General features: G+C 31.5%; 1 protein-coding gene and 1 long non-coding RNA gene across 3 annotated transcripts in view; one reads left to right on the forward strand and one right to left on the reverse strand.

Annotated features, from left to right (window-relative positions):
- LOC127282193 (uncharacterized) overlaps positions 1-26,030 on the reverse strand; it is a 150,359-nt gene that overhangs the window by 76,854 nt on the left and 47,475 nt on the right. Inside the window, exon 6 of the long non-coding RNA XR_007843168.1 lies at positions 6,322-6,353. This is a non-coding gene — a long non-coding RNA (uncharacterized LOC127282193). The remainder of the gene's footprint in view (positions 1-6,321; positions 6,354-26,030) is intronic.
- Positions 3,943-23,735, forward strand: LOC127282192 (histone H3.v1). 2 transcript variants are annotated; one of them, XM_051306311.1, is made up of 2 exons: positions 3,943-4,414; positions 21,394-23,735. In XM_051306311.1, the coding sequence occupies exons 1-2, from the start codon at positions 4,342-4,344 to the stop codon at positions 22,557-22,559; spliced, it is 1,239 nt and encodes a 412-aa protein (XP_051162268.1). In that variant the 5' UTR covers positions 3,943-4,341; the 3' UTR covers positions 22,560-23,735. The 2 variants fall into 2 exon arrangements, with proteins under 2 accessions (XP_051162268.1, XP_051162267.1); XM_051306310.1 differs by lacking the exon at positions 3,943-4,414 and adding an exon at positions 8,057-8,191.

Raw genomic sequence — 26,030 nt, forward strand, 5'->3', positions numbered from 1 at the left:
CTACTTTTTCATTGCTTACAGAATTTTATATAAAATTAGTATATTATTATAAAATTTCAATATCCAACATTATTTAATTAATACAGAAATAGGTGAAAATCGAAAAAATATAATAAGAATCAAATACAAAAGTATAAACAGAACACAAAGTCTCAATTAACTCCTGATAAAATTCCAATTAATCACTGATTGTAAAATTGTATACGATGAGGAAAAAAAAAGAGGAAACAGAAGGAAGTTAAATGTGCAATTTTTCGAGGAGGGAATCTGAGCCTCTGTCGGTAGTGAATACACACACACACACACATTGTTTGAGTTTTAGGGGGCCCAGAGAGTTATATAGGAAGAAGTAAAAGAATGGATGGTCCGGACTGATTGGGCCTTCGGTTTCCACTTTCCAGAACGCGCAGGTGTCGGGCATTCCTTCCGAGAGTGAGAGAGAAAGAGAGACGAGTTGTGTGCTGCTGACAAGATGTTGTTGGTCGACCCTGGCCCTCATTCCTTTTCCGTCTCGGTCTCTTCCAATCGCCCTCTCTCTCTCTCCTCTTTTACATGCCGCGTTAAATATCCCCAGAGGCCATTGAAAATATTTTAAAAGAAACCCTCTCGACATCATTTAGGCTTCTTCATCATGATCATCATCATTTTCGTACTCCAATAAAAAAGAATTCGACTCACCCTTAATCGATCCTTTCGATCTAAATTATAACAATCAAACGACATCAAACGACCTTTCAAATATTAGCTTACGAACAACTTAAACGACGCAACTTTTATATTCTTTAATAGATTCAAAAGTAAAGAATGACTAACAATCAGTCAAAAGATGATAAAAGTCAAAGATCAATTCTTTTTGTCAATAATGATTTTTAATCATTTTGTACTTAAGATGTGATCGAAAAATGTTATTACAAATGGAATGGGAAACACAATGTATGTAATAACACATAAGAATGATAATGTAGTACAAATTGAAGACATGTGTAATAGTTTCCGGTTGAACGAGTCGAGTATCACCAACAACGTAAAGTACAAAGTCAGGAAATGGATAAAACATACATATATGAACAAATTATGTCTTGTGATAGAGAGAGAGAATCTTATGTCGTAAATAAAATGCGTTTCTCAAGGCGTAGGAGTTGCAAAAGGACACACACAAACTCGGATTCTCGACATTCATCGTCAATTTCTTAGACCATCAACACAACCGGTTTTGATTGGTCGCTCACCTCTAAATCTGTGTCTTGTCTGTGACGTACTTTTAGTTTTCTGATATACAAAAGAATAAATATAAGTATCTAAACAGCGAAAACTCATTCCATCCCACACACAAACTTCTTGACTCATCAATTTCTTTATCTCTACAAAACAAAATTTTTTATCCCCTTAAAATAATAAAAAGAAAAGAAATCTTTTTCTCGTAAATCCCCTTTAAAGTACCGAATAAGTATTTTCAGTCACAAAATTATATGTGTGTGAATAATAAAACGACGTTTATGGTAAATAAATATCGCGTGTCACTTGTAAATTATTCTACTTTTACAAGAACAAAATCGATGCTCGATATTTTAATTTCTATTTTCTTTTCATTGTTATAGGACAATTCTATAATCAAATATTAACATATCAAACAATCCAAACAGTATGTATTTTTTCGTTACCATTTAATTTTGGAGCAAACAAAAAAAAATTCTTTAAATTATTCTTTTGGATCTATCTAATCACAATTTCAACAATTAGAACTGAGAATCATTAAAGTAAACAGTTCTTTGATATTCTTAAATTAAATTATAGTCAATATCCTTCGAAAAAACCAAATTTTGAATTTCTTTGTGAAATTATGAAAAAAAGTTACAAAAGTGAGAAAAACCTTTCTCCAGAATAACATTAAAATTGAACTCTAACCGATTGCTTCACAGATATTACAAGAATCCATTTACATTTTATGTATATTTCCCCAGACATATTTGATTTTTATTGCATTTAATGACTTTAGTGTGGTATATTTTCAAGTAGGTCTCTTTATAAATAAAAAAAAATAACACACAGCAGGACAAACCTTTTTGACCTGAATGCTTAAAACTTTTATGATTTAACAAGAGTAAAAACATATGTATTTTCTGGGATTTCCGCAACTCCTAATCCGTTTAAAATCATTCCAGATGTTCTTTTATGATCTTATATATACAGAGAATCTTAATATTTCGGCTTTTCTCCATTCTTCTAATTTTCATCATGTCGACCAAATGTAAACTGTAAAATTTTTCGAGTATATATATATATATATATGTAATTTATGAAACACGTTTACTTTTATGACAATTGTGCGACACATGCTCATTTCTGAAGGTTATAGAGACACTCGAGAGAAAAAAAGAGAGAAATTTAAGCGAACTTATGGTTTTTCTTACGGGGTCTCATAAAGAGAGGACAATGAAGAACATCTTGTTGGTGTTTAACTTTAACTGTAAACTTTGCTGTAAAGTAACATATTTCGCACACATCCTTCCATTAAATCTTGAATGTCACGTGTCTCGAGGACCCTACGTAAATACACACACACATATATAATTTAAGGTGAGATTTACAACATTCAAATTAAGGGTATGTTTATTGTGTGTCGTTCTTTAAATCGAAAGGTCCGAAACTCAAGAAAATTTCCGTGTCGTTTTTATTACTGAATAAATTTCAGTTAAAACATTTGAGAATAAAAAAAAAATATCAAAGGGCATCTGTTGTATTATATGGATTTACTTGACAGTAAATCAATATACATACAATTACAAAGACGCTTTTGTAATCGTTCAGTCAATGTATAAATTAATTAAATTGTATTTTTAATTGCAAAAATATATTTGCACTAATGGAAAACATTGTGTGTATCCGAGTGTACAAAACGTTTACTAAAATTTTTAAAATATTTTCGTATTCCTATTGACTACAAACATCTAAACTTAAGATTTCAAAAATTCAAAATTGATCATATTGACTCAAAAGCTTGTTACTCAGGGATCTCTGATTACGAATTTAATATTGGCTTTTCAAAGGGGTTAAAGAATTTGGGTTTTTGGGACCACTGATTACGAATTTAATATCAGATTCGTAATTAAGGACTACGGAATAAAGAACATTATGAAATTTAGAATATTACTACCTATTTTAGAATATTTTATAGTTATATTCAGTATGTAATATTCTTAAAATTAGAATATTACATACTGAATTTAAGTATAAAATATTCTAAAATAGGTAGTAATATTCTAAATTTCATAATGTTCTTTATTCCGTAGTCCTTAATTACGAATCTAACATTAAATTCGTAATCAGTGGTCCCAAATTTTTTAGCCACTTTGAAAAACCAACATTAGATTCGTAAGAGACTGTAACTGTAGTTGACATAAAAAGTCAAATTTGAAAAAGAAAGCCAGAAAATAAAAAAACAAAAGATCAAGTAAAAATTAAAGGGAAATAACCGTATGTGGATGTGTAGCCCTAAAATCTAAAAGACTTTTTATAGCCTCGAGTGGTGGATGACCTCCCTGACCGAAGGCGTCTCTCTTTCTCTCTTGTATGATGGTCGGCGTCGGTCCCAAAAGAATAAGCATAAAGTCACGATTCTCTCGCATCCCCTGCGTGTGAAAGTTTCCTCTCTGTGAGAGAAAAAGAGAGAGAGAGAGAAACAGATGAGATAGTATTACGAGAGAGCGTTTCGTTGGGTGGGTGGGCAGTATCACGAGTGGTGGCATACAGAGGCTGAACTAAACCTGGCGCCGCTCGGTCGGCTTCTCCAACAATGCGTGCACTACCCCCACCCCCACAAAAATCTCCCCCCTCTCTTATTCCTCTCACCAGCCTTCTCTCCCCCCCCACGCCTCTTTTAACTTTTTCGCTGGACATTCTCGCGCCTGATGCATACAGAGTGTAAGAGTGTGTGTGTATATGTGTATATACCCCTAAAAACCTGGCACAGTAGTTCAGCCTGTGCACGAACAGCCAAGAACTTCCAAATGCCACAGACCTTCGAGCGGCGCCTGAAATCGTCGTCAGTTTGTTGCCGAGCGCCGGCGAGAGAAGACGTATTATAAAAATTTTCTCTCCGAATACTAAAATACACAAGTCACAAATTACCACTAGCCTTTAATAAAAACAACAATTTTTATTTTCAACAAGTGTACAAGTGCATTCTCTGGGATTATAAACCAAAAGTGTTGGTGATTATAATATATAAATATTGGATTCTCCAATTTATTTTGAACAGTGTGATTTTTTTTGGTGTATTTGTTTTCTTTTTGTGCAATTTTTCTTTTTTTTTGGAATATTTGTCACTGTTAAAGCAAGTCGATGCTTGCAGATGCGAGGAAAATGAGCATCCACGTGGTGGAATCAACCAGTGAACTGTCTGCTTTAATGAAAGGTGATTATTTAAAAAGAAAACTATTTTTTAGCCTAAAAATTTATATATTGTTTATTAAACATCAGTGGATCAGTCAAAAATTTTTTTTACTAAAGCTCATCATTAAAATACTTTTAGGAATATAAATTAGATGATCTACTTACTGTACTGTTGATCAAATATATCAAAACAGAAAACATTAAATTAAAAGTAATATTAGTTATAATTTGAATCAAATTCTTTAAAATCCGTTAAAATTCTATTCATATGTAATTATTGAGTATTTAATTTAATATTTAATAGGCAATAGTTACAACTGAATAAAATTTCAACGGATTTGGATTAAATTTTAGTAATTTGTTATAAATTAAAGAAATATTAAACAATAGTTCTAATAAATTATTACAAGTTCTACTAAACGAAAGATAAATAACAAATTCTTTTAACTTATTAAAATTATACTTCTGTTAAAAAAACATCCAAAAAAAGATTTTTAATCAACTGATGTTTAACACACAATCCTATACAATATTTATAAATTTAATCAATAACCACATAATACCTAAACACATAATCTGCTAACAATACACCTAATCGTCTACTATTTCAAAAAGTCCCCAAATCAAATTTCTCAAAATTGCGCCAATGGATCATTTGATAAAATCAGATAAATATATGAAAATGCATTTTAAAAAAACCATTTCATCATCTTTTTGTAAAAGAATAATGCCAGACATCAAAAAGCCCGTGGTGTCATCATAAGAATGATGATGAATCAGAGAGATGATTCAAAAGGTGCGAATCTCACCGCGGGAGAAGTTGAATTTCTCGCGCGCCGCATTTATATATATATATATATATCGAAATAATAACTATCCTGGCAGGCGGTGTTTTTTATAATAATCACGCAATAAATCTCTCGACAGTAAAATCAAGTCGATTAACTGCAGGGCTAATACGGTAAAAAAAGAGCCGCGATTGCGTTTAACAGACCCGCGTGTATAGAAGGCGATTGATAGTTTGTGGGAGACAGGAGGTGGAATGATAATTATTATTATGAGAGGCGCCAGCCGGTCGAGAGAGAGAGAAGTTGAAATTGTACAACAGAAGTGAGTGTGATGAGAGAGTGAGAGAATGAGAGTTGTTGGCGGAGGCTGTGCAGTATGAGAGACCGCGGGAGCAAGAGAGGAATAATAGTTGTGGTTCTGCAAGAGCGAATCTCTCTCTCTCTGTCTCTCTCTCTCTTTTTGATCAGAGCAAAAGAGATAGACAGGGCGCGGCGGCGCCAGCGTGGGTCGCCGCCACAGACCGATCGAGCGACGCGCTCATGGACCCCTTGACCGCTCTTTCTCTCTCACCCTCGAATCTCTCCCTTCCGATCACTATTCTCATTTCTCTTCATACCCTCTTCTTCCGCATGAGATAATGGACTTCTTATCATTTCGTAGTCATTGATTTTTTACCCCCGCAACTATTCCCCCATGCAAATTGATCTCAATTCTTGACAATAATGAAAATAAATTCTCATTATAATGGGAATTTTAATGCAAAAAATTATTTGTTTATACGTGTTTTTATCTCTTATTTACGAACATTCTTCGACGTGTTACTGCATGACTCATCCGGATAATTTGCACCCCGTAGAGAGAATCTTTTTTTTTTTCGAAGAAATCCAAGTTTTTTGGTTTAAAAGGACATTCCGAATGACACAACAAAATTCTACATGTTCTTGGTTTACGCAACCATTTCTAGGGAGGGATTAAAAATAAGCTATAATCAAATTTTCTTTAATTTTTAACTTTGAGGTTTGTCATTTTTTTACCGTTCTTTCCCTAGCTAAACCGTTTTAAGTAGTCACAAATCTACTGCATTTTTATGTAGACAGCTATAAAAAGTCATGCAAAAAAAAAAAACAAATTTGTACTCACCATCACAGGTATAGTGGAAGGACAGGATGCTCCTGAAACAGAAAAGAAGGCAATATTAAAAGTCATTAACGAAAAGTTGAAAAATGAGAATAACCTCTTGGGTAGGAAAGTGAAAGTAAAAGATTTTAAAGATTGAATTAGCTTGGTCCTGTAATAAATAAGATGTAAAGATTTTTAAAGAGATTACTCTCGTCTCGATGACTCTAAAAGAGAGTGAGAGAGGAGAAAAAATTGCAAACGGATATAGTGTAAAAGTCTCTCCAGTGTAAATGATATGGTATTGTATGTTGGAAACAGGTATAAATGCTTAGTCACGAGAGAGCATGCTTTCCACCCACCTGTGCTTTTCTAGCACCTGCTACCTGCGCGAATCCCCAATTTTCCCCGCCTCTTTAACACAGGGATCCTCCACTGTGTATATTATATTATAAAGGGCAAGCTTCCCATTCTATCCCTAATTTTATCCTCTAAATAGTTTCTTTCATGCTTACATGCTTGCACACACCCCTCTCTCTCTCTCTACATACACACCTTTTACAAACAAATATCCATAGAGGCGTGGCGGAACCATGCATACATCTGACTTATATTATGCACCTTTTTTTTATCCGGAAAGCCACACAATTATCAGACACCACTATCTGAATCGATTATGACACCCCACAGGAAATAATGTGCAGGCTTTTAATATGCGCGCCACTTCCTCGAGAGTTAACGGACCAATTGCAGATAAAAACGCACCTGTGTCAGGTTCCTTGCTTGGAATTTCATTTACTTTTTTTTTAAAAAAACAGAAGGGATCGTGGTAAAATATACAAAGAGGCCTTTGTGCATTTAAATAAAGATTACATTGAAAAAAATATTACTTTAAATACTATATACTTTAAATACTGCTTTAAAAATTGTAAATACTACGTTAAATACTACTTTAAATAACAGAAATTAGAGTGTCCGAATTTTATTTCGAAGTTCTTGGTATAATTTAAAAATCTTGCGTCACATAAAGTACAATATACTGTTTATATTCTGTTAGCGGGAAATGGTACTGACGAATCGGACATCAACTCGGCACGTGGGTCTTGTACTCCTACGCGTTTAGATTACGTGTCGACTGTAAATACCTACGCGTGGTTCGCATCTGGAGAGAGAGATAGAGGCATACATACACGATTATTCTCACTTTTGCAGTACAATTTATAATTTCAAGCAATCATGAAATAATGAGCAAGAGAGAAAGAGACTAATACTAGCGCTAATCTAATCTGACATTCGGATGCGGCGCATTATCCGCATCGCTAGACTCTGTCCTACAATTATTACGTAAAAACCACACACAAAGTCGCCGACGATTAAGAAATTGTACTTCTTATTGTGCAATTTTTTACTATAACTCTTTTTTCTACCATTATAGTTGCATTTTGAAGATTTATTAATAAAAAATTGAAACACGTGTTTCACATTTAAAAAAAAAGGCAAAGAATTAAATACCGAGACAAATATTGACATATGATATCAGTTAAACTATATATGGTAAAAATTTACATTTTAGAAGAGCGATAACCGTTGAGACATTTAAATTTTCCATTATTATTTTTCTTCACACTTTATTGAATATTTAGAATGTGATTTTATATTCCGCTATACATATTTGTCCTGTCAAATATCATTTCAAACGGGCGCGGTGATCACTTTAATGAAACAGAAACGCGGGGCAAAATAAAGCACATATATATATGTGTGTGCACAGTGGATTTTGTACAGCAGCGCAGTGGGTGTTCGCATTCCGTTCTATACATGTGGAAATCAGCGAATAAACGCGAGAGGATACCAATACTTTTTCAGCTGCTGCCCAGCACATTTTACAATAAGCGTATGTACATGTACCTCAACCCACATATATACGTAAATGCAAAAGTCTAATATCTACGAACATGTAAGGCATAAATAAAGTGCACTAATGTTGAACGCCGCGTACGATATATATGTATTTACACATTGTACCTGTTTAACTCTTAATAAATATGTGTATATATAGTCCGTGAGCTTCAAGACATTAATGGACAAAGATAATTTACACGTCGCATATAAAAGGCTTCGTAAAATCACCTAACGAACAATAAACACTATCAACTTAAACATCAATTTTTCTTCTAAACTTGTCTTTAATGAAAATCTAATCTAGCATTTTCTTCGATTCCATTCTAATTGATAGTAGAAAACTATTTATTAAAGTTTAATAAATTAAATATTAGTTTGAATTAGTTTTTTATTAACAACTAGTCATTTTTGATCTAGAAATTAATTACTAATTGATTTAATAAACGAATCGTCAAATTAGACAAAAATGACTAATTCAGATTTAGAGAGTACGAGAAATTTCATCAAAATAAATAACACCACAATCAGCGAAATGAATTATCATTTCGCGGTCGCGTTTTCGCGATAAAAAAATACTAGTTTTGTAAACGCGCAAAAAAAAAAGCGGAACCTTGCAAAATAGTAAACAAATCGCGGAAATGAAAAAAGATAGAGTAATGAGAGCCGCTGTTGGTATAAAAGGCAACAGTGAGGAGGTGAAGGAGGAGGTGAAAGAGAAGAAGGAGCGATTGAGAGCGCGGGGGGTAGAGTGTATGGCGCTAGCCAGATGTCGTGTCGCGCCGCTCAGCGTCCGAGACGACGCGAGTCGCTGGGGTTTGTGAATCTGTTTGCGAATATATATGTATATATATATAATATATGTATGTGTGGGTGTTACTGTGAGCGCGTGCGGTAGCAAATCTCTGCTGTATATGTGTTGATGTGTTTTTGCGTATGTATCGCGTTTGCGTTTAAGTGGGCGAGAGAGGCGACCAGCTGTGCCGCGCCACGATTCACCGTCGCCGCGCTGTCGCGACTCCCACAGCACATATAATATAATACTATCGAAATACTTTTCTAGGCACCGATTGATATTCACAAGCCAAAAAAAAAAAATTCTATCATGAACAACACGATAATTTATAATAATAATAATAATAATAATAATAATTTTAATAACTTTATGATTATGTTTTTTATATTTCTAATAGTACACGTGCAGAAATTTTTAAAGGGCCCTGACAGGACCTGCTTTGGCCCCGGTCGGATTTCCTGTTTCAACCAGGTCAGGGCCAGGTTGGCGAATTTCTGCACAGTTGCATTTAGTTTAAATAAAAACTAAAAATATTACGATTGAGTTTTCTAATAAATCCCTTATTTTTTAATCTGTCTTTTATGACAGTTGGAAATATCTGAAAAATTAAATTAATTAAAAGTAAGGTTAAGTTTGTATTAAAATTTTTCGCTATATTTATTGTTGACGCGCTTGTAATTCTTGTTCATTCTATATAATTTATCATTACGATTGTTTGTCTCGCCCCTGCGTTATTATGCCAATCGTTTATTGTATCCCACATTATTATGTCCATTGTTTGTTATATTCGAAACGTACATCAAGTTAGACAAACAACTTTCGTAAAATCAAAAATGCAATATTGGAGAATTTGCCGCTAATTTGCCGCTAATTATTCGTTGAATTCCCAATTTTGCCGTTTTTGATTTTTTAAAAAAAACAGGGTGCACTGCTAACTTGATATCAAGTTAGCAGTGCAACCACTGTAAATGAAAGGATAAAAAAAATCTGAACACACATAATTTTGCCGTAAATTTGCCGTAATCAAATCCCACAATTAGTTTCTCAAAATATTTAAAAATGACACTAAACTTCACAATATTCTATCAGAATTTTCTACAATTTATATTCTTTCATCCTCACAATCATTTTAATATAATTAGTAAGTCAAAAACGACTTATTTAAATGAAGCTGAAGTACGCAATGTTTACATAAACGATTTTTTAAGAAATAATTTTTTAAAATGCAAAATTCTATAATTTTTTGCTTAAAAAAAATATTTTTTTATAATTTCTTGATTAAGGGTATGTGGGAACATCTCACGTGACCTAGTATGGGAACATGTGTTTTGGTAGTATACGTATCACTCTAAAATGAAAAAAGATTTTTGTCTAACATTTTCAGTTATATAAAATGAGTAGAACTGCGAGATTCCTTGTACCGAACGAAATCATTTTTAAAAAATTTTAACCCGAAATTATTTTTTATTTCAGAGAAAGTTTAAAACCACAAAAAAACTTCCTTTGCCCACATTCCCTTAATGAAAACTACAAGAAATATTTTTTAGGCAAAAAATTATAGAATTTTTAAATTTAAAAACTTATTTCTTTAAAAATCGTTTACATAAACGTTGCCTACTTCAGCTTCGTTTATTTAACAATAAATCTATATACTCCACTATCACACTACGACCAAATTCCACATAAAAACATACTTATCGAATCTTATTTCTGACAAAGATTTTAGAATCTACTGTTAATGTTTAGGTTTATAATTCTTACAAACGTCAAATATTTTATTTGATGTACTCTTTCTTCACGAATAATTAAATTAGCTTCTACGGCAAATTCCCAATGCATAGAAAAAGTGTCAAAATTATTTCTGACCGAAATTTTCGACTGTTCTGCTAACTTTTCTTGATATTAACTACAAAAAATAATTAAACAATTTATTTGATGTACTTTTTCTTCACGAATAATTAAATTAGCTGCTACGGCAAATTCCCAATGCATAGAAAAAGTGTCAAAATTATTTCTGACCGAAATTTTCGACTGTTCTGCTAACTTTTTTTCATATTAATAAAATAAAATCATTAAACAATTTATTTGATGTACTTTTTCTTCACGAATAATTAAATTAGCTGCTACGGCAAATTCCCAATGCATAGAAAAAGTGTCAAAATTATTTCTGACAGAAATTTTCGACTGTTCTGCTAACTTTTCTTGATATTAACTACAAAAAATAATTAAACAATTTATTTGATCTACTTTTTCTTCACGAATAATTAAATTAGCTGCTACGGCAAATTCCCAATGCATAGAAAAATTGTCAAAATTATTTCTGACCGAAATTTTCGACTGTTCTGCTAACTTTTCTTGATATTAACTACAAAAATAATTAAACAATTTATTTAATGTACTTTTTCTTCACGAATAATTAAATTAGCTGCTACGGCAAATTCCCAATGCATAGAAAAAGTGTCAAAATTATATCTGACAAGAAATTTTCGACTGTTCTGCTAACTTTTTTTCATAATAATAAAATAAAATTATTAAACAATTTATTTGATGTACTTTTTCTTCACGAATAATTAAATTAGCTGCTACGGCAAATGCCCAATGTATAGAAAAAGTGTCAAAATTATTTCTGACCGAAATTTTCGACTGTTCTGCTAACTTTTCTTGATATTAACTACAAAAAATAATTAAACAATTTATTTGATGTTCTTTTTCTTCACGAATAATTTAATTAGCTGCTACGGCAAATTCCCAATGCATAGAAAAAGTGTCAAAATTATTTCTGACCGAAATTTTCGACTGTTCTGCTAACTTTTCTTGATATTAACTACAAAAAATAATTAAACAATTTATTTGATGTACTTTTTCTTTACGAATAATTAAATTAGCTGCTACGAAAAAATCCCCAATGCATAGAAAAAGTGTCAAAATTATTTCTGACCAAAATTTTCGACTGTTCTGCTAACTTTTTTTCATAATAATAAAATAAAATTATTAAACAATTTATTTGATGTACTCTTACTTCACGAATAATTAAATTAGCTGCTACGGCAAAATCCCAATGCATAGAAAAAGTGTCAAAATTATTTCTGACCGAAATTTTCGACTGTTCTGCTAACTTTTCTTGATATTAACTACAAAAAATAATTAAACAATTTATTTGATGTACTTTTTCTTCACGAATAATTAAATTAGCTGCTACGAAAAAATCCCCAATGCATAGAAAAAGTGTCAAAATTATTTCTGACCGAAATTTTCGACTGTTCTGCTAAGTTTTTTTCATATTAATAAAATAAAATTATTAAACAATTTATTTGATGTACTCTTACTTCACGAATAATTAAATTAGCTGCTACGACAAATTCCCAATGCATAGAAAAAGTGTCAAAATTATTTCTGACAGAAATTTTCGACTGTTCTGCTAACTTTTCTTGATATTAACTACAAAAAAATATGAAACAATTTATTTGATGTACTTTTTCTTCACGAATAATTAAATTAGCTGCTACGGCAAAATCCTAATGCATAGAAAAAGTGTCAAAATTATTTCTGACCGAAATTTACGACTGTTCTGCTAACTTTTCTTGATATTAACTACAAAAAAATATGAAACAATTTATTTGATGTACTTTTTCTTCACGAATAATTAAATTAGCTGCTACGGCAAAATCCTAATGCATAGAAAAAGTGTCAAAATTATTTCTCACCGAAATTTTCGACTGTTCTGCTAAGTTTTTTTCATATTAATAAAATAAAATTATTAAACAATTTATTTGATGTACTCTTACTTCACGAATAATTAAATTAGCTGCTACGACAAATTCCCAATGCATAGAAAAAGTGTCAAAATTATTTCTGACCGAAATTTACGACTGTTCTGCTAACTTTTCTTGATATTAACTACAAAAAAATATGAAACAATTTATTTGATGTACTTTTTCTTCACGAATAATTAAATTAGCTGCTACGGCAAAATCCTAATGCATAGAAAAAGTGTCAAAATTATTTCTGACCGAAATTTACGACTGTTCTGCTAACTTTTCTTGATATTAACTACAAAAAATAATCAAACAATTTATTTGATGTACTCTTTCTTCACGAATAATTAAATTAGCTGCTACGGCAAAATCCCAATGCATAGAAAAAGTGTCAAAATTATTTCTGACCGAAATTTTCGACTGTTCTGCTAACTTTTCTTGATATTTATTACAAAAATTAGTGAAACAATTTATTTGATGTAGTCTTTCTTCACGAATAATTAAATTAGCTGCTATGGCAAAATCCTAATGCATAGAAAAAGTGTCAAAATTATTTCTGACCGAAATTTACGACTGTTCTGCTAACTTTTCTTGATATTAACTACAAAAAAATATGAAACAATTTATTTGATGTACTTTTTCTTCACGAATAATTAAATTAGCTGCTACGGCAAAATCCTAATGCATAGAAAAAGTGTCAAAATTATTTCTGACCGAAATTTACGACTGTTCTGCTAACTTTTCTTGATATTAACTACAAAAAATAATAAAAAAATTTATTTGATGTACTCTTTCTTCACGAATAATTAAATTAGCTGCTACGGCAAAATCCTAATGCATAGAAAAAGTGTCAAAATTATTTCTGACCGAAATTTACGACTGTTCTGCTAACTTTTCTTGATATTAACTACAAAAAATAATCAAACAATTTATTTGATGTAGTCTTTCTTCACGAATAATTAAATTAGCTGCTATGGCAAAATCCTAATGCATAGAAAAAGTGTCAAAATTATTTCTGACCGAAATTTACGACTGTTCTGCTAACTTTTCTTGATATTAACTACAAAAAATAATCAAACAATTTATTTGATGTACTCTTTCTTCACGAATAATTAAATTAGCTGCTACGGCAAAATCCCAATGCATAGAAAAAGTGTCAAAATTATTTCTGACCGAAATTTTCGACTGTTCTGCTAACTTTTCTTGATATTTATTACAAAAATTAGTGAAACAATTAAAAATTTAAAAATTTAATACCAAAAATTATTTTGTACTAAAAAAAATAAATAATTTTTTTAAAAAATGTTTAATTTATTTTAAATTCAAATATTATAGTAACTATATTAAAAAAAATTTCTTCATTAAAACATTCAAAACTTAGTAAAAATCATAAAGATCATAAAAAAAATTTTCAATTAAAAATTAAATTTCTTTTTGGTTTTGGAATAAGATAATTACGCAACGATATAAATAAATTAAAAATTATATAACTCAATTTTCAGGGATTTCCTTACATCAGTGATTTATATTGTTAAGAAAGTCAAAAAGGGTCAGAAACCAAAAAATTTTTCTGGTTTTGATTTCCGCATTTTTTACATTTTTATATTTTTAATATCTAGGTTCTGCTATGAGATTTTGGCATAACATCTAATTTAATTATTCGAATTATATAAAATTATAATATATATTATATACTATGTAATTATATATTATATAATAAATATAATATAGGAAATATAAGTCAAATCAATGATTGGACAATTTTAATTATTCATAAACATACAAAGACACATTTCTTGTGCTTTCGGAATTAGCCGTATCAGCTAATTTAATTATTCGAAAAGAAAAAATACGTCAATTTAATTAATTAATTGATTCTTATAATTAAAAAATGAAAAAGATAGCAAAACAGTCAAAAATCTCGTTCTGAATTAAATTTGACACTTTATCTATGCATTGGGATTTTGCCGTAGCAGCTAATTTAATTATTCGTGAAGAAAAAGTACATCAAATAAATTGTTTCATATTTTTTTGTAGTTAATATCAAGAAAAGTTAGCAGAACAGTCGAAAATTTCGGTCAGAAATAATTTTGACACTTTTTCTATGCATTGGGAATTTGCCGTAGCAGCTAATTTAATTATTCGTGAAGAAAAAGAACATCAAATAAATTGTTTAATTATTTTTTGTAGTTAATATTAAGAAAAGTTAGCAGAATAGTCGAAAATTTCGGTCATAAATAATTTTGGCACTTTTTCTATGCATTTTGAATTTGCCGTAGCAGCTAATTTAATTATTCGTGACGAAAGAGTACATCAAATAAATTGTTTAATAATTTTATTTTATTAATATGAAAAAAAGTTAGCAGAACAGTCGAAAATTTCGGTCAGAAATAATTTTGACACTTTTTCTATGCATTGGGAATTTGCCGTAGAAGCTAATTTAATTATTCGTGAAGAAAGAGTACATCAAATAAAATATTTGACGTTTGTAAGAATTATAAACCTAAACATTAACAGTAGATTCTAAAATCTTTGTCAGAAATAAGATTCGATAAGTATGTTTTTATGTGGAATTTGGTCGTAGTGTGATAGTGGAGTATATAGATTTATTGTTAAATAAACGAAGCTGAAGTAGGCAACGTTTATGTAAACGATTTTTAAAGAAATAAGTTTTTAAATTTAAAAATTCTATAATTTTTTGCCTAAAAAATATTTCTTGTAGTTTTCATTAAGGGAATGTGGGCAAAGGAAGTTTTTTTGTGGTTTTAAACTTTCTCTGAAATAAAAAATAATTTCGGGTTAAAATTTTTTAAAAATGATTTCGTTCGGTACAAGGAATCTCGCAGTTCTACTCATTTTATATAACTGAAAATGTTAGACAAAAATCTTTTTTCATTTTAGAGTGATACGTATACTACCAAAACACATGTTCCCATACTAGGTCACGTGAGATGTTCCCACATACCCTTAATCAAGAAATTATAAAAAAATATTTTTTTTAAGCAAAAAATTATAGAATTTTGCATTTTAAAAAATTATTTCTTAAAAAATCGTTTATGTAAACATTGCGTACTTCAGCTTCATTTAAATAAGTCGTTTTTGACTTACTAATTATATTAAAATGATTGTGAGGATGAAAGAATATAAATTGTAGAAAATTCTGATAGAATATTGTGAAGTTTAGTGTCATTTTTAAATATTTTGAGAAACTAATTGTGGGATTTGATTACGGCAAATTTACGGCAAAATTATGTGTGTTCAGATTTTTTTTATCCTTTCATTTACAGTGGTTGCACTGCTAACTTGATATCAAGTTAGCAGTGCACCCTGTTTTTTTTAAAAAATCAAAAACGGCAAAATTGGGAATTTCACGAATAATTAGCGGCAAATTAGCGGCAAATTCTCCAATATTGCATTTTTGATTTTACGAAAGTTGTTTGTCTAACTTGATGTACGTATATTCGAAGTTACATTAGCAATTGTTAGAACCACCGTCAATGTTTCTATTAGTCTAATACGTTAATGTTGCAACTGTTTGTTACACAATGCACTGGCTACAATTCTCTGATCGTTCATCACGTTCTACGCTAATATCCCCTTATTTGTTCGTTGTATAAAAACAAAATTAAAAAAAAAAAAAATTAGAATCTCGAAAGCAGAAGCTGAATTCTTAATTATTTATGATTTTCAAAAGAAAATTTGATGCAGGAAGGAAATTTAAACCTATAAATTATACTTGACTTGCACCTCGTGGTTTTCACCTTCCGCTGTTTTTCGAGTTGACATATTAATGCGTATAAGTAGTCTCGCATTTACGAGCGGATGTGACGGAACGCTTTTCAAATTGCTTTGGATTTATTCATTGCGACGCACATTGCACAAGTTTTGCTTTCTTTCAATTGCAAAATGTACAGAGTCTTTGCATTCGATACTCGATTCTTGAAGAATCACATTATAAAATGTTGCGCATTGGGATTTACCGCATCGCAAAAGGTTCAATGAACCAAATATTTTAAAAAAATTTACACATAAAAGAAAAGAAAAATTATATTTCAAAAGAATCAATTAATTGTGAATAAAAATTCTTTTTTCACAAAAAGAAAAGCTGATGATGGATTAACATTATCCCTATAGATATTGATCATATGAATTCGTGGTTATCGAACAAAATATAAAGTTCTTCGCGCACCTGCGAGAAATCGAGATTAAAACACTGGGATTATATATCCACTCTTTATAATAGAGGTTTGAAAGAAGGGACAGATGAACGTTTGTCGTGCCAAGGAAACTGAAGTGCGACCGAATCGCGTGAAAAGGCGGCAAATTGCCGGTCATTATCTCCAATCTCCACGCACATCTTCGAAAGGACTGAAATTATGCTGAGCAAAAGGCGTGACTGCACGGCAAGGTCGACTGTTATATGTCGTAACAGAAACTTCCTCTAATTTCAAAAACATAAAAGGCCACCCCCAATTTAATTATATTTCCTTAAACATTTTTCAATGTTACAATCAATTATAATAGAAAAAGAAACAACTCTTTTGAATCATTGAAAAAGTCACTGAACAGTTGCTAAATTCTATTTTATTTCAAACAGAAACGGAATTAGTCGTTTTTTTTACTGAGGATCAGTGAAATGATTCAAATATTAGGAATTTAGCGACTGATTTGACTTATTCACTGATTGAAAAGAAACAGATAAGTTTTTTTCAAGAACGTGAGAGATAGTGAAGAGTTTTTTTAAAAATAAAAATCGAAGGATGAACGGAGAGAGAAAGTGAATGGCTCGTGATTTATCAAAAGCAGACGACCGCCTGTCATGTACAACGCCTAAAGGTCCGCGGTTCGAGTCGCTTATCGAATCGTTTAAGATATTGGTTTTGCTATCTTCCTCTCTCTCATCTTTTCATCTCTCTCTAAATACGCCATAGGCATATATAAGGTCATAGATCACTCGACAGTTCGGTTATCGTAGTCATTAATTCTGATTTAATTCTCATGTGTATATGTCGCCTAGACATATTGCTCTCTCTCATCCCGCACAAAACGGGACGATGCCCTGATCTCATTTTTCAGACCACGTGCATCCTTTTTAAACCAAAACAAATTTCCTCACACATTTATATATGTATTATCGAGGTTAAATTATTTCTGATGCAATATTTAAAAGGAGAAAAATAAGTTTCCTGTTATTAGGATGTTATAGACATAACCTACTGAAAGGGAACAATTAGATTCGCGATCAATAAAAAATTATATTCTAGGTCAGTTTTTCAATGATAAAAATTTATCTCATAATTTTTCTCCTCACCTTTTGGCATTTATTGTCTATTCTTATCATTATCGTTGAGAAAAAAAAAAGATAATTTTTTTTTTAAATACATGTTGGGATTTCAATTAAATGATTCTAAAATTATCCTTAGAAAATTGGATATTTTCTAAGGATAGTAAAATTATTAAGCTGATTAAATATTCTAATTAAAAATAAAACAATTCCAATCACGCGATACTTTAATTTCATTGAGTAAAATTGGATTAAAAATTAAAATCGTAATTCAAATTTCTTGTGTGATAAAGTTGTTTTTTTTTCTTATATTTAAAAACCATCTTTATTTGAAAAGAGCAACACATTTATTACTTTGCAGGTGTTTTGTATAAAGGAAAAAAAATAATAAGATCAGTAGGTCGCAATACTCAAATAATGTTTCATGGTTCTAAAATTAAACGGGGTGAGAGAGGGAAATAAGTGTGTGACTATTGGTTATGCGTTTGCACATATGTCGCAAGTTATTCTCGTCCCACTATTTGAACAACTGCCGAATGAGAGAACGTGGAGCCAAACATTATAGATAGCATATAACAATTTGCGGATCTCTCCACGTGTTTGGATTTTTCTTTTTTTTTTTTGATGACGTGAATGCACTCTTCCTTTTTGTGTATATATGTGTATTAGTGAAGAAGAAGAAGAAGAAGAAGAAGAAGAACAAGAGACGAGGTCGGGTGAAAAGTTCGTATCTTTCCCGTCGGGCCATTCTCGATGTTTATGAACGCAAAGATCGATCGTATGCCTGAATGGCGCCTGTCGGCGACCTCGGGGTCCTCGACGGGTGACCACGCATTGACTTCGAACTTCTACATGCGCTATAGCAGTGAAGCTCTCTTTTTCTCTCTCTCACTCTCAATAGCAGACTCTTATCATCCGGTTTCACAACGCTATTTGTATATATACAATTCTTTTATGAATCTATATTGTGTGAAGCGCATATTGTATAAACGTTCCCGTGTAAAGCTCCACGTGCGAGTTCGCGATTAACGCTCTCGAGTCAGCAGATGTTCGATATAGACGTAATCCCCCGTTTCGCTTATCACGCGATAACAAATCCGGGTGCTTGAGCACTCTCACGATCGCCAGGTGTCCAAAAAAGGCCTTATCATTCATTTCCTACCTATATATATATATTTTTTTTTTGCTGCACATACCAACTTTTGATACTTCACTTTTGTATATACTCATGCATTTACCGTTTTGGAAGATAATTTTTTAATGATATTAGCAGCTGCAAAAAGTACGTAGGATGCAACAATGATTTGAAAGACAACGTGGGACGATTATACAAATTATAAGAACACACATCAGTGTGTGCATTCTACAATTGCCATTTAACTGAAATGCGATGTTTGGTCAAATGCGACAATTTGGCTAAATGAAGAACAATATACTAAAGAGTAGAAACAAAATGCTTTTAGAATAATCAAGTCTATCGCTCTTTTGGTATTGAATTTTCAACTTATAAAATAAAATCCACATTTCTCAAAAGAGAAACAAAAATCCAAGAATGAAAAGATCTCATCTCTTTAACTGGTTTGTTAAATAGAGCCAATCGCCAAAGTTCATTACGAGGCTGATTATAATCGAAAAAGTTTAGGGTGATCCATTATCAATCTCTTCGAAAGTATTCTTCAAAATCAGTTGTGTTAAAAAAAAAAATAAGAGAAAAACAAAATTACTATTCATACCCCTGAAAGTTGAATTTTACCAAGAAGAAATTCTTGAATAAAACAAAGAAACACGAATCCACGATCGACGAAAATGGAATCACACTGCGGTTCCAGAGATCTAAAATCGTGATGAGTCGTTGGAATTGCAGCTGCAAACATATTCCACGAAGGGAGTGTGTGTTGTCGCTTCTTCTTTTCCTTATATAGGAACGAGAACGTTGTTTCGACATTTCGTGCAGTTGATGCCTTTAAAGAATCAATACTGATTGTTCATCAGAACCGAAATTGTTTCCCATTAAACATATATTCTGAGTATTAATTATTATTTTCTCTAAATCATCATAAAATTTCGAGTCCAAAATCAGGGCTTTATCATTTGTAATACATTGAGGTTTACGGATTGGTAAATCCTATAATCCAGGCGCGCGAGACATTACAAAAAATAAAATCGTTGCGAGCAAAGCAGATAGAGAACAGCCGTTTCACTGTGTTCTTTATATGCGGCGGAAGCTGCGAAGACGTCTTTAGCATGGACACGTGCGCGTTCAGAGGTTTATTCTAAGTTTAGTACCGCATTACAGGGAGTCCCGACGCATTTTCACCCGCGGAATCCGTGGGCGCGATATCAACTATATACTACTGACGGGATGTTTTCTAACATGTGATGAGTCAGCCCACCATCTGGCGTGCAGGGGCTCTGGACAATTATAAAGTTATAATATCAAAACTCAATTCGCAAAAACAATTTTCCCCTCATGTTATGTGTTGGAGAAGAATTTTTCTTTTCAAAATTATATCCCTTAACAGCATCTAGATATGCCAAGTGTCCTAAGAATGTTCTAAGACTATCAAAATTACTTAATACATTTATAATAATGAAAGGTTCTGCTACTAACAATCTGACTGTGAGAAACTAAATTTGGTGACATTATTATTCAATTGGAATTTGGTTAAAGTTTTTACCCCTTTGAAAATATATCCAACGGTTTTGGGAACGAGAGGATCGCCGCCTTGCTCGCGTCGAACGATAAATAATTGACTGGCTTCGATCGATCTTGGCGACAGTAATTTATCGAACGAACAAGGAGGGACCTATATGGTGTGTTGTTGAGGCATCAGGTTTCTCGATTACAGAACGTTGGCGGTCTTTCTCTCGCTCTTTTCATCGACTCCGATATGTCCTTTATTTTCTCCTTCTTCTCAATTCCTTTCGTTTTGTATCTTCCCCTAATTCCCTATCCCATCTTCTCTCGCGCCCAAACTCGAATCATCTTCGCCAAAGCGAAAACACCCAGCCACGACCGCCACATGGCGCTGGCGCCAACCTCTCGTCTCTCTCCGATCGTTTGCTCCTTTTATTGCCTTTGCTTTTCAAGTCCCTGTGGAGCGTACAACTCTTCGACTTATTCGACATGCTTTTGATCCCTATACAAAGATCCAAAATAAAACCTCATAAAACTCAATTGGTCCTTAAATCCAAGGGCAATATTACGAAAAAAAACCGCGATTTTATCGCCACGCGATAAAAACCAGTAGCTTAATCTTTTTCTAAACTTCTTACTCAATATATTTGATTACCTATTATTATACCTGAAACATGTAATTACAACTCGGTAACTGACGTGTGGATTTTGTTTTTTGTTACAGCCGGTGTCATGGCAGGTTCAGAACGCGATGCTGGTTTCTGCAGTGGAGCAGACGAAGACGATATGTCAGGATTGCACTCACCAAGCGCATCCGAGGACAGCGTTGAAGTGCAAGTGACGCCAATTTCTCTAAGAAATAAACGTAAATTAGCGGAACCACGAAAAATCCTAGAACCAAGTACTGCACCCCTTAAAAAGCGTCGAAGATTCGAATTACTTCAGGAAGCTGACGAAGAAAGCCGACCTTCTCCATCACCTAGTCCATTCAGGCCCTGGAGTACATCGACAAAACCCGAATCTAAAAAACCCATGGCTGTTATTTCCTGTTTCAAGGTCGACGAGAAGGCAAAGGATAACGACAAGAAGAATCACGAGGAGAAGAAACCGGAACAAAAGAGACTCGAACTGAGGCGAGAGCAAGAAGAAGAAGAAGAGGAAAAAGAAGAAAAACGAAAAGAAAGATGTCTCCAAGAAGAAGCACAAAGAAGATACGAAGCCAGAATTCAAGAGGAGGTTCTCCAAAGACTCCACGAATCGAATCGAAGGCCCATATCACCATCCGAATGTTCAACTCGTTCCTCTGTCTACTCTGGTCAAAGGCGAGAATCCCGTCAAAGGTTTGAACCACCTCTTCCACCACCACCACCTCCTCCAGTATCAGTTATTCTTCCTCATCCAAGGCTCCAGGAAGAACCTCTATCTCTAGTTCTTCGTGGTGATGTTCCTCGTGTACCTTCCCATCCAGCGGTAAATGGTGGCTCTTTTGAAAGGCCATCGACCTATCACATGGATCATGTCTTACCATCTCAGACGACATCAAATGATCATCACGAGAGGCATCATCATCAAAACGGTCAACAGCGAAATTACAAAAATATGACCCGCGAACGTAGGATAGAAGCGAATGCACGTGAACGTACGAGAGTGCACACGATAAGCGCTGCTTTCGATACACTGAGACGAGCAATACCCGCCTATTCACACAATCAAAAACTTTCCAAGCTCTCTGTATTGAGGATCGCGTGTAGCTACATCATGACCCTCAGTAAAATAGTCAATACACCCGAGGGAGAACCCGAGAATAATGTTTCTCTTGGCGCATGTGTGGATCTTGTTTCGAAAACAATACAAACTGAAGGTAAACTCAGGAAAAAGAAAGACGAATAGCTTTTTTTAACAATTCAACATTCTGAATTAGACAAAATTTAAATACAAAAATCAAGATCTAATTCAATAGTCAATATGGAAATTCCAATTTGAGAAGGTGAAAATTTTGGAATTTCTCAAAGCCATTTGGAGTCTCTTTTACCTGACCTACCTTTTAACTCTCCAAGATGCTCAAAAGCTGTGCTCGCCAACTTGCCTAAGTGTTAAGTTAGATGTATAAATCAGTGCCAGATATGCTTGACAATATTTAATGAAGTAATCTAATCCTTTCTAAATAGCTCTGATAGTGGAAGAATTTTGTCAGAGCTGTGGTTTTCTTCTCTCTACTCTTATCAAACTTATTCCATTTCAATATCTAGACAATAAAAATAAAAAAATATAAAAAAAAAAAAAAAAAATGTCAACAACCGTTAGAAATAAAGCACAGAAAAATCATCTATTTGTCTTCTTAAAAATCTTCGTCTTCAAATAATGTAAAAAAAAACGTAAACTATTTTGAAAATCCTTTCAAAAAAAAATCCAAGTCCAACTTTAATAGCTTTAAAAAAAATTCCTTGTCTTTAAATTAGTCAAATTTCATAACATCTTTTTTATTTTTAATTAAAAGGAAAGAGAAACTAATTTGTTAGTAGCGTCACGAGCGCGCGTGTGTTATAAAGGAATCGTGCGAGAAATCGTTATACTTCCAACAAATTGGTCAACGACTGAATGCCAAGTACAAACTTGTGGCTTTGATGACTGAAGAGAGCGAGAGAAAGATTGCATTTTTTTTCTATATGATGCGTCTTTGTGTATGTGTATGTTTGTGTTAAATATGTTGAGAGGTAAATTAAAAAAAAAAAAGAAAAATTGAGCCGCGAAATTTTTATCGTTGTAATAATTGTTTATATGTAAATAAATAAAAATCGCCGTCATAGCCTTTTTATCGCGTTATGAATATAGAAAATTTGTAATTAGTTTGTAGTATTCATAGTTATTCAGATAAAAAAAATATATATATTATATTATATAAATAAATATATTATATACATTATGTGAACATGTATGTATTTTGCCTGAAAAAGGCGGTGTGATGCGTCCGATGGATGTCCTGTATGTACCTTTTTATTAAATAAGAAAAAAACCTCACAATTCAATCAAAAAGTTCAACTTAATAAAGGTGGAATTTACTTGAAATTACTGGACTCATTTTTTTCGATACCCTATCTCTTTTACAGCAAACAGTAATAATGATCAGTTTTCCAAAATTCAAAATGGCGGATCCAAAATGGCGGTCGGAAATTTAAAGATCATTTTGATTTGCCTAAAACTGGTTTCTCGGGGGTTTTAAAATAAAATTCAATAACAAAACTAACAATAAGTAAATCGTGAGCAGGGATTCATGAACTTCAAGTAACTTTTTTCATTTTTATAATGATTATTATTATAATTATATATATATATATATATATATATAATTATACATATAATTATAATACAGTTTAATAACATAAAAATTAAATAAATTATTCAGAACAAGATCGTTTTAGTAAATTGTACCTGTTATGAAGAAATGGTAACTGTAATAATAATAATAATAATAATTTTCAACTTATTTATGACGGCGCAATCGATACATCTGGAGTATCGATCAACACTCCCGACAAGTTGCTAATCTTATTGGATCACAGAATGTAATAAATTGTTTCGCGTTTCAACTAGTTTATTTTCTCGATTAAAATACTATCGCCACATTTTTATTGACATGCAAAACAAAAAATTATTTTAATAGCATTATTAGAATAAATTTAAATAAATAAATTTGAATGAACAAATTCTTTAAGTAAGTGAAAATCTTTCTCTCCTATATAGATTAGCTATGACTTTATGTTACTTTACATTTAATTAAAAATGATTTGAAACTATTGTTAAAACAAATCAGTAGATATTAATTTACTGATTTCAATAATAATAATAATAATAATAATAATAATTAATAAATAAAAAAAGATTGTTTCATTGTTTAATATAGATCGTAATGTGGTAACTTTCAATTTAATTATGTTTTTAAATCACGTAACATAATTAAATTAATTATTATAAATTCTCACGAAATTGCATAAATAAAACGAAAGTTAGTAAAATCTAGTCAAAAGAGAAAAAAAATAATAAAAATAATTGGAAGAATTAAAAAAAGAAATATATTTTTTGAGGCACTTGTAACGATTGCACAATCAGAATGATTTCTCAAGACTACGAATTAATTACCACTAAAGCTTTTTTTTTTTTTTTCTTCTTCACAAATGAGTCGAGAACTGGTTTAAGTCATGTTTGAGTTCGCATCTGCGATATGTGGGTGTGTTTTAAGAAAGACATGTGTGTTTGGCATATATAGACAATGCAGGTTATCAGGAATTCTTTAAAGAAACGGCGCTATAGTAAACATCCAGATGTACTCAGGTGTTTTCAAGTTTTAAACGTAACTACGTCAGAAGACTCGAGCGATATATTATATTATATGTTTACCACTTTTATCAGTTCATCGTGGGTAAGCAAATTTTTTACCATTCACATCTGGTAGCAATGAATTTTTATTCTCCTTTCACTAATAATAATTAATGTTTTGCAATCTCAATTTCAATATAAATATAATAAAATCATTAATTTTAATTTGAAAAAATAAAGTTAATTTTTATTTTTAAAATACTTTTTTTTAAAAATATTTTTTTCAACTGCATTAAAAGGCCAAAAAAAAATCTACAAATCTTAATAAGCGTTAATATACAATTTACGCATAATGCTATTTTCTATAAATATTATTTTTATATTTACAATACATTAGTTGTTTTTTTTTTTAAACGTCTTGAAAAATTTCTTTACGCAATGACATTCAATTCATAACAAACAAAAAAATCCTATCTATTTCTTGCTTACAAAATACTTATAATTTAGTTGATATAACTTATAATTTCCCGTAATCCTTGAAAACTCTTTTTTTTTTTAATTCCACAACTTTTTCAAATATTTATGCAATTTTAAAAATTCTCATTTCTAGATTCTCTCAAGATTTATAATTGGAACTCGGAAAATTTTAAATAAATGTATAAAAATACTTTTTAATATAAATGTCATAAAATATTTACAACGTAATTATTACATTTTTAAAATTGAAAATAAAAATACTATTGCAACTGTATTAAATAAGTTCTTTATACTAAATTTAAAATTAAGTTAGAAAATTATTATTATTATTATTATTATTATTTAATTTACTAAATAGTTTAATTTTTACATTTTAGTTCGGTAAAAATCTCCCGATAATCAAAGGCAGTAAAGTTTCAATTACGATTTTTCTTATGTTATTATTATTATTATTTTTTTTTTTGATAAACGCGAAAAATTTCGTTTACTATATGAAAAGTGGATTATAAAGTAGATGAAAAGCGATGGCTTCGTTTTGCCTTGGGGCTGCTGTCAGCAGGATATCATAAT

Source organism: Leptopilina boulardi, unplaced genomic scaffold, assembly GCF_019393585.1.
Source record: "Leptopilina boulardi isolate dan_hultmark-lab unplaced genomic scaffold, ZJU_Lbou_2.1 LbouV2_291, whole genome shotgun sequence".
Classification (NCBI taxonomy): Eukaryota; Metazoa; Arthropoda; class Insecta; order Hymenoptera; family Figitidae; genus Leptopilina; species Leptopilina boulardi.

Bases quoted from the DNA above. Each gene is read 5' to 3' on its own strand.
- LOC127282192 (XM_051306310.1), top strand. From the start codon at position 8,116: ATGTGGAAATCAGCGAATAAACGCGAGAGGATACCAATACTTTTTCAG. The intron at 8,192-21,393 runs GTATGTACATGT...TTTTTGTTACAG, and splicing joins CAGCACATTTTACAATAAGC to CCGGTGTCATGGCAGGTTCA.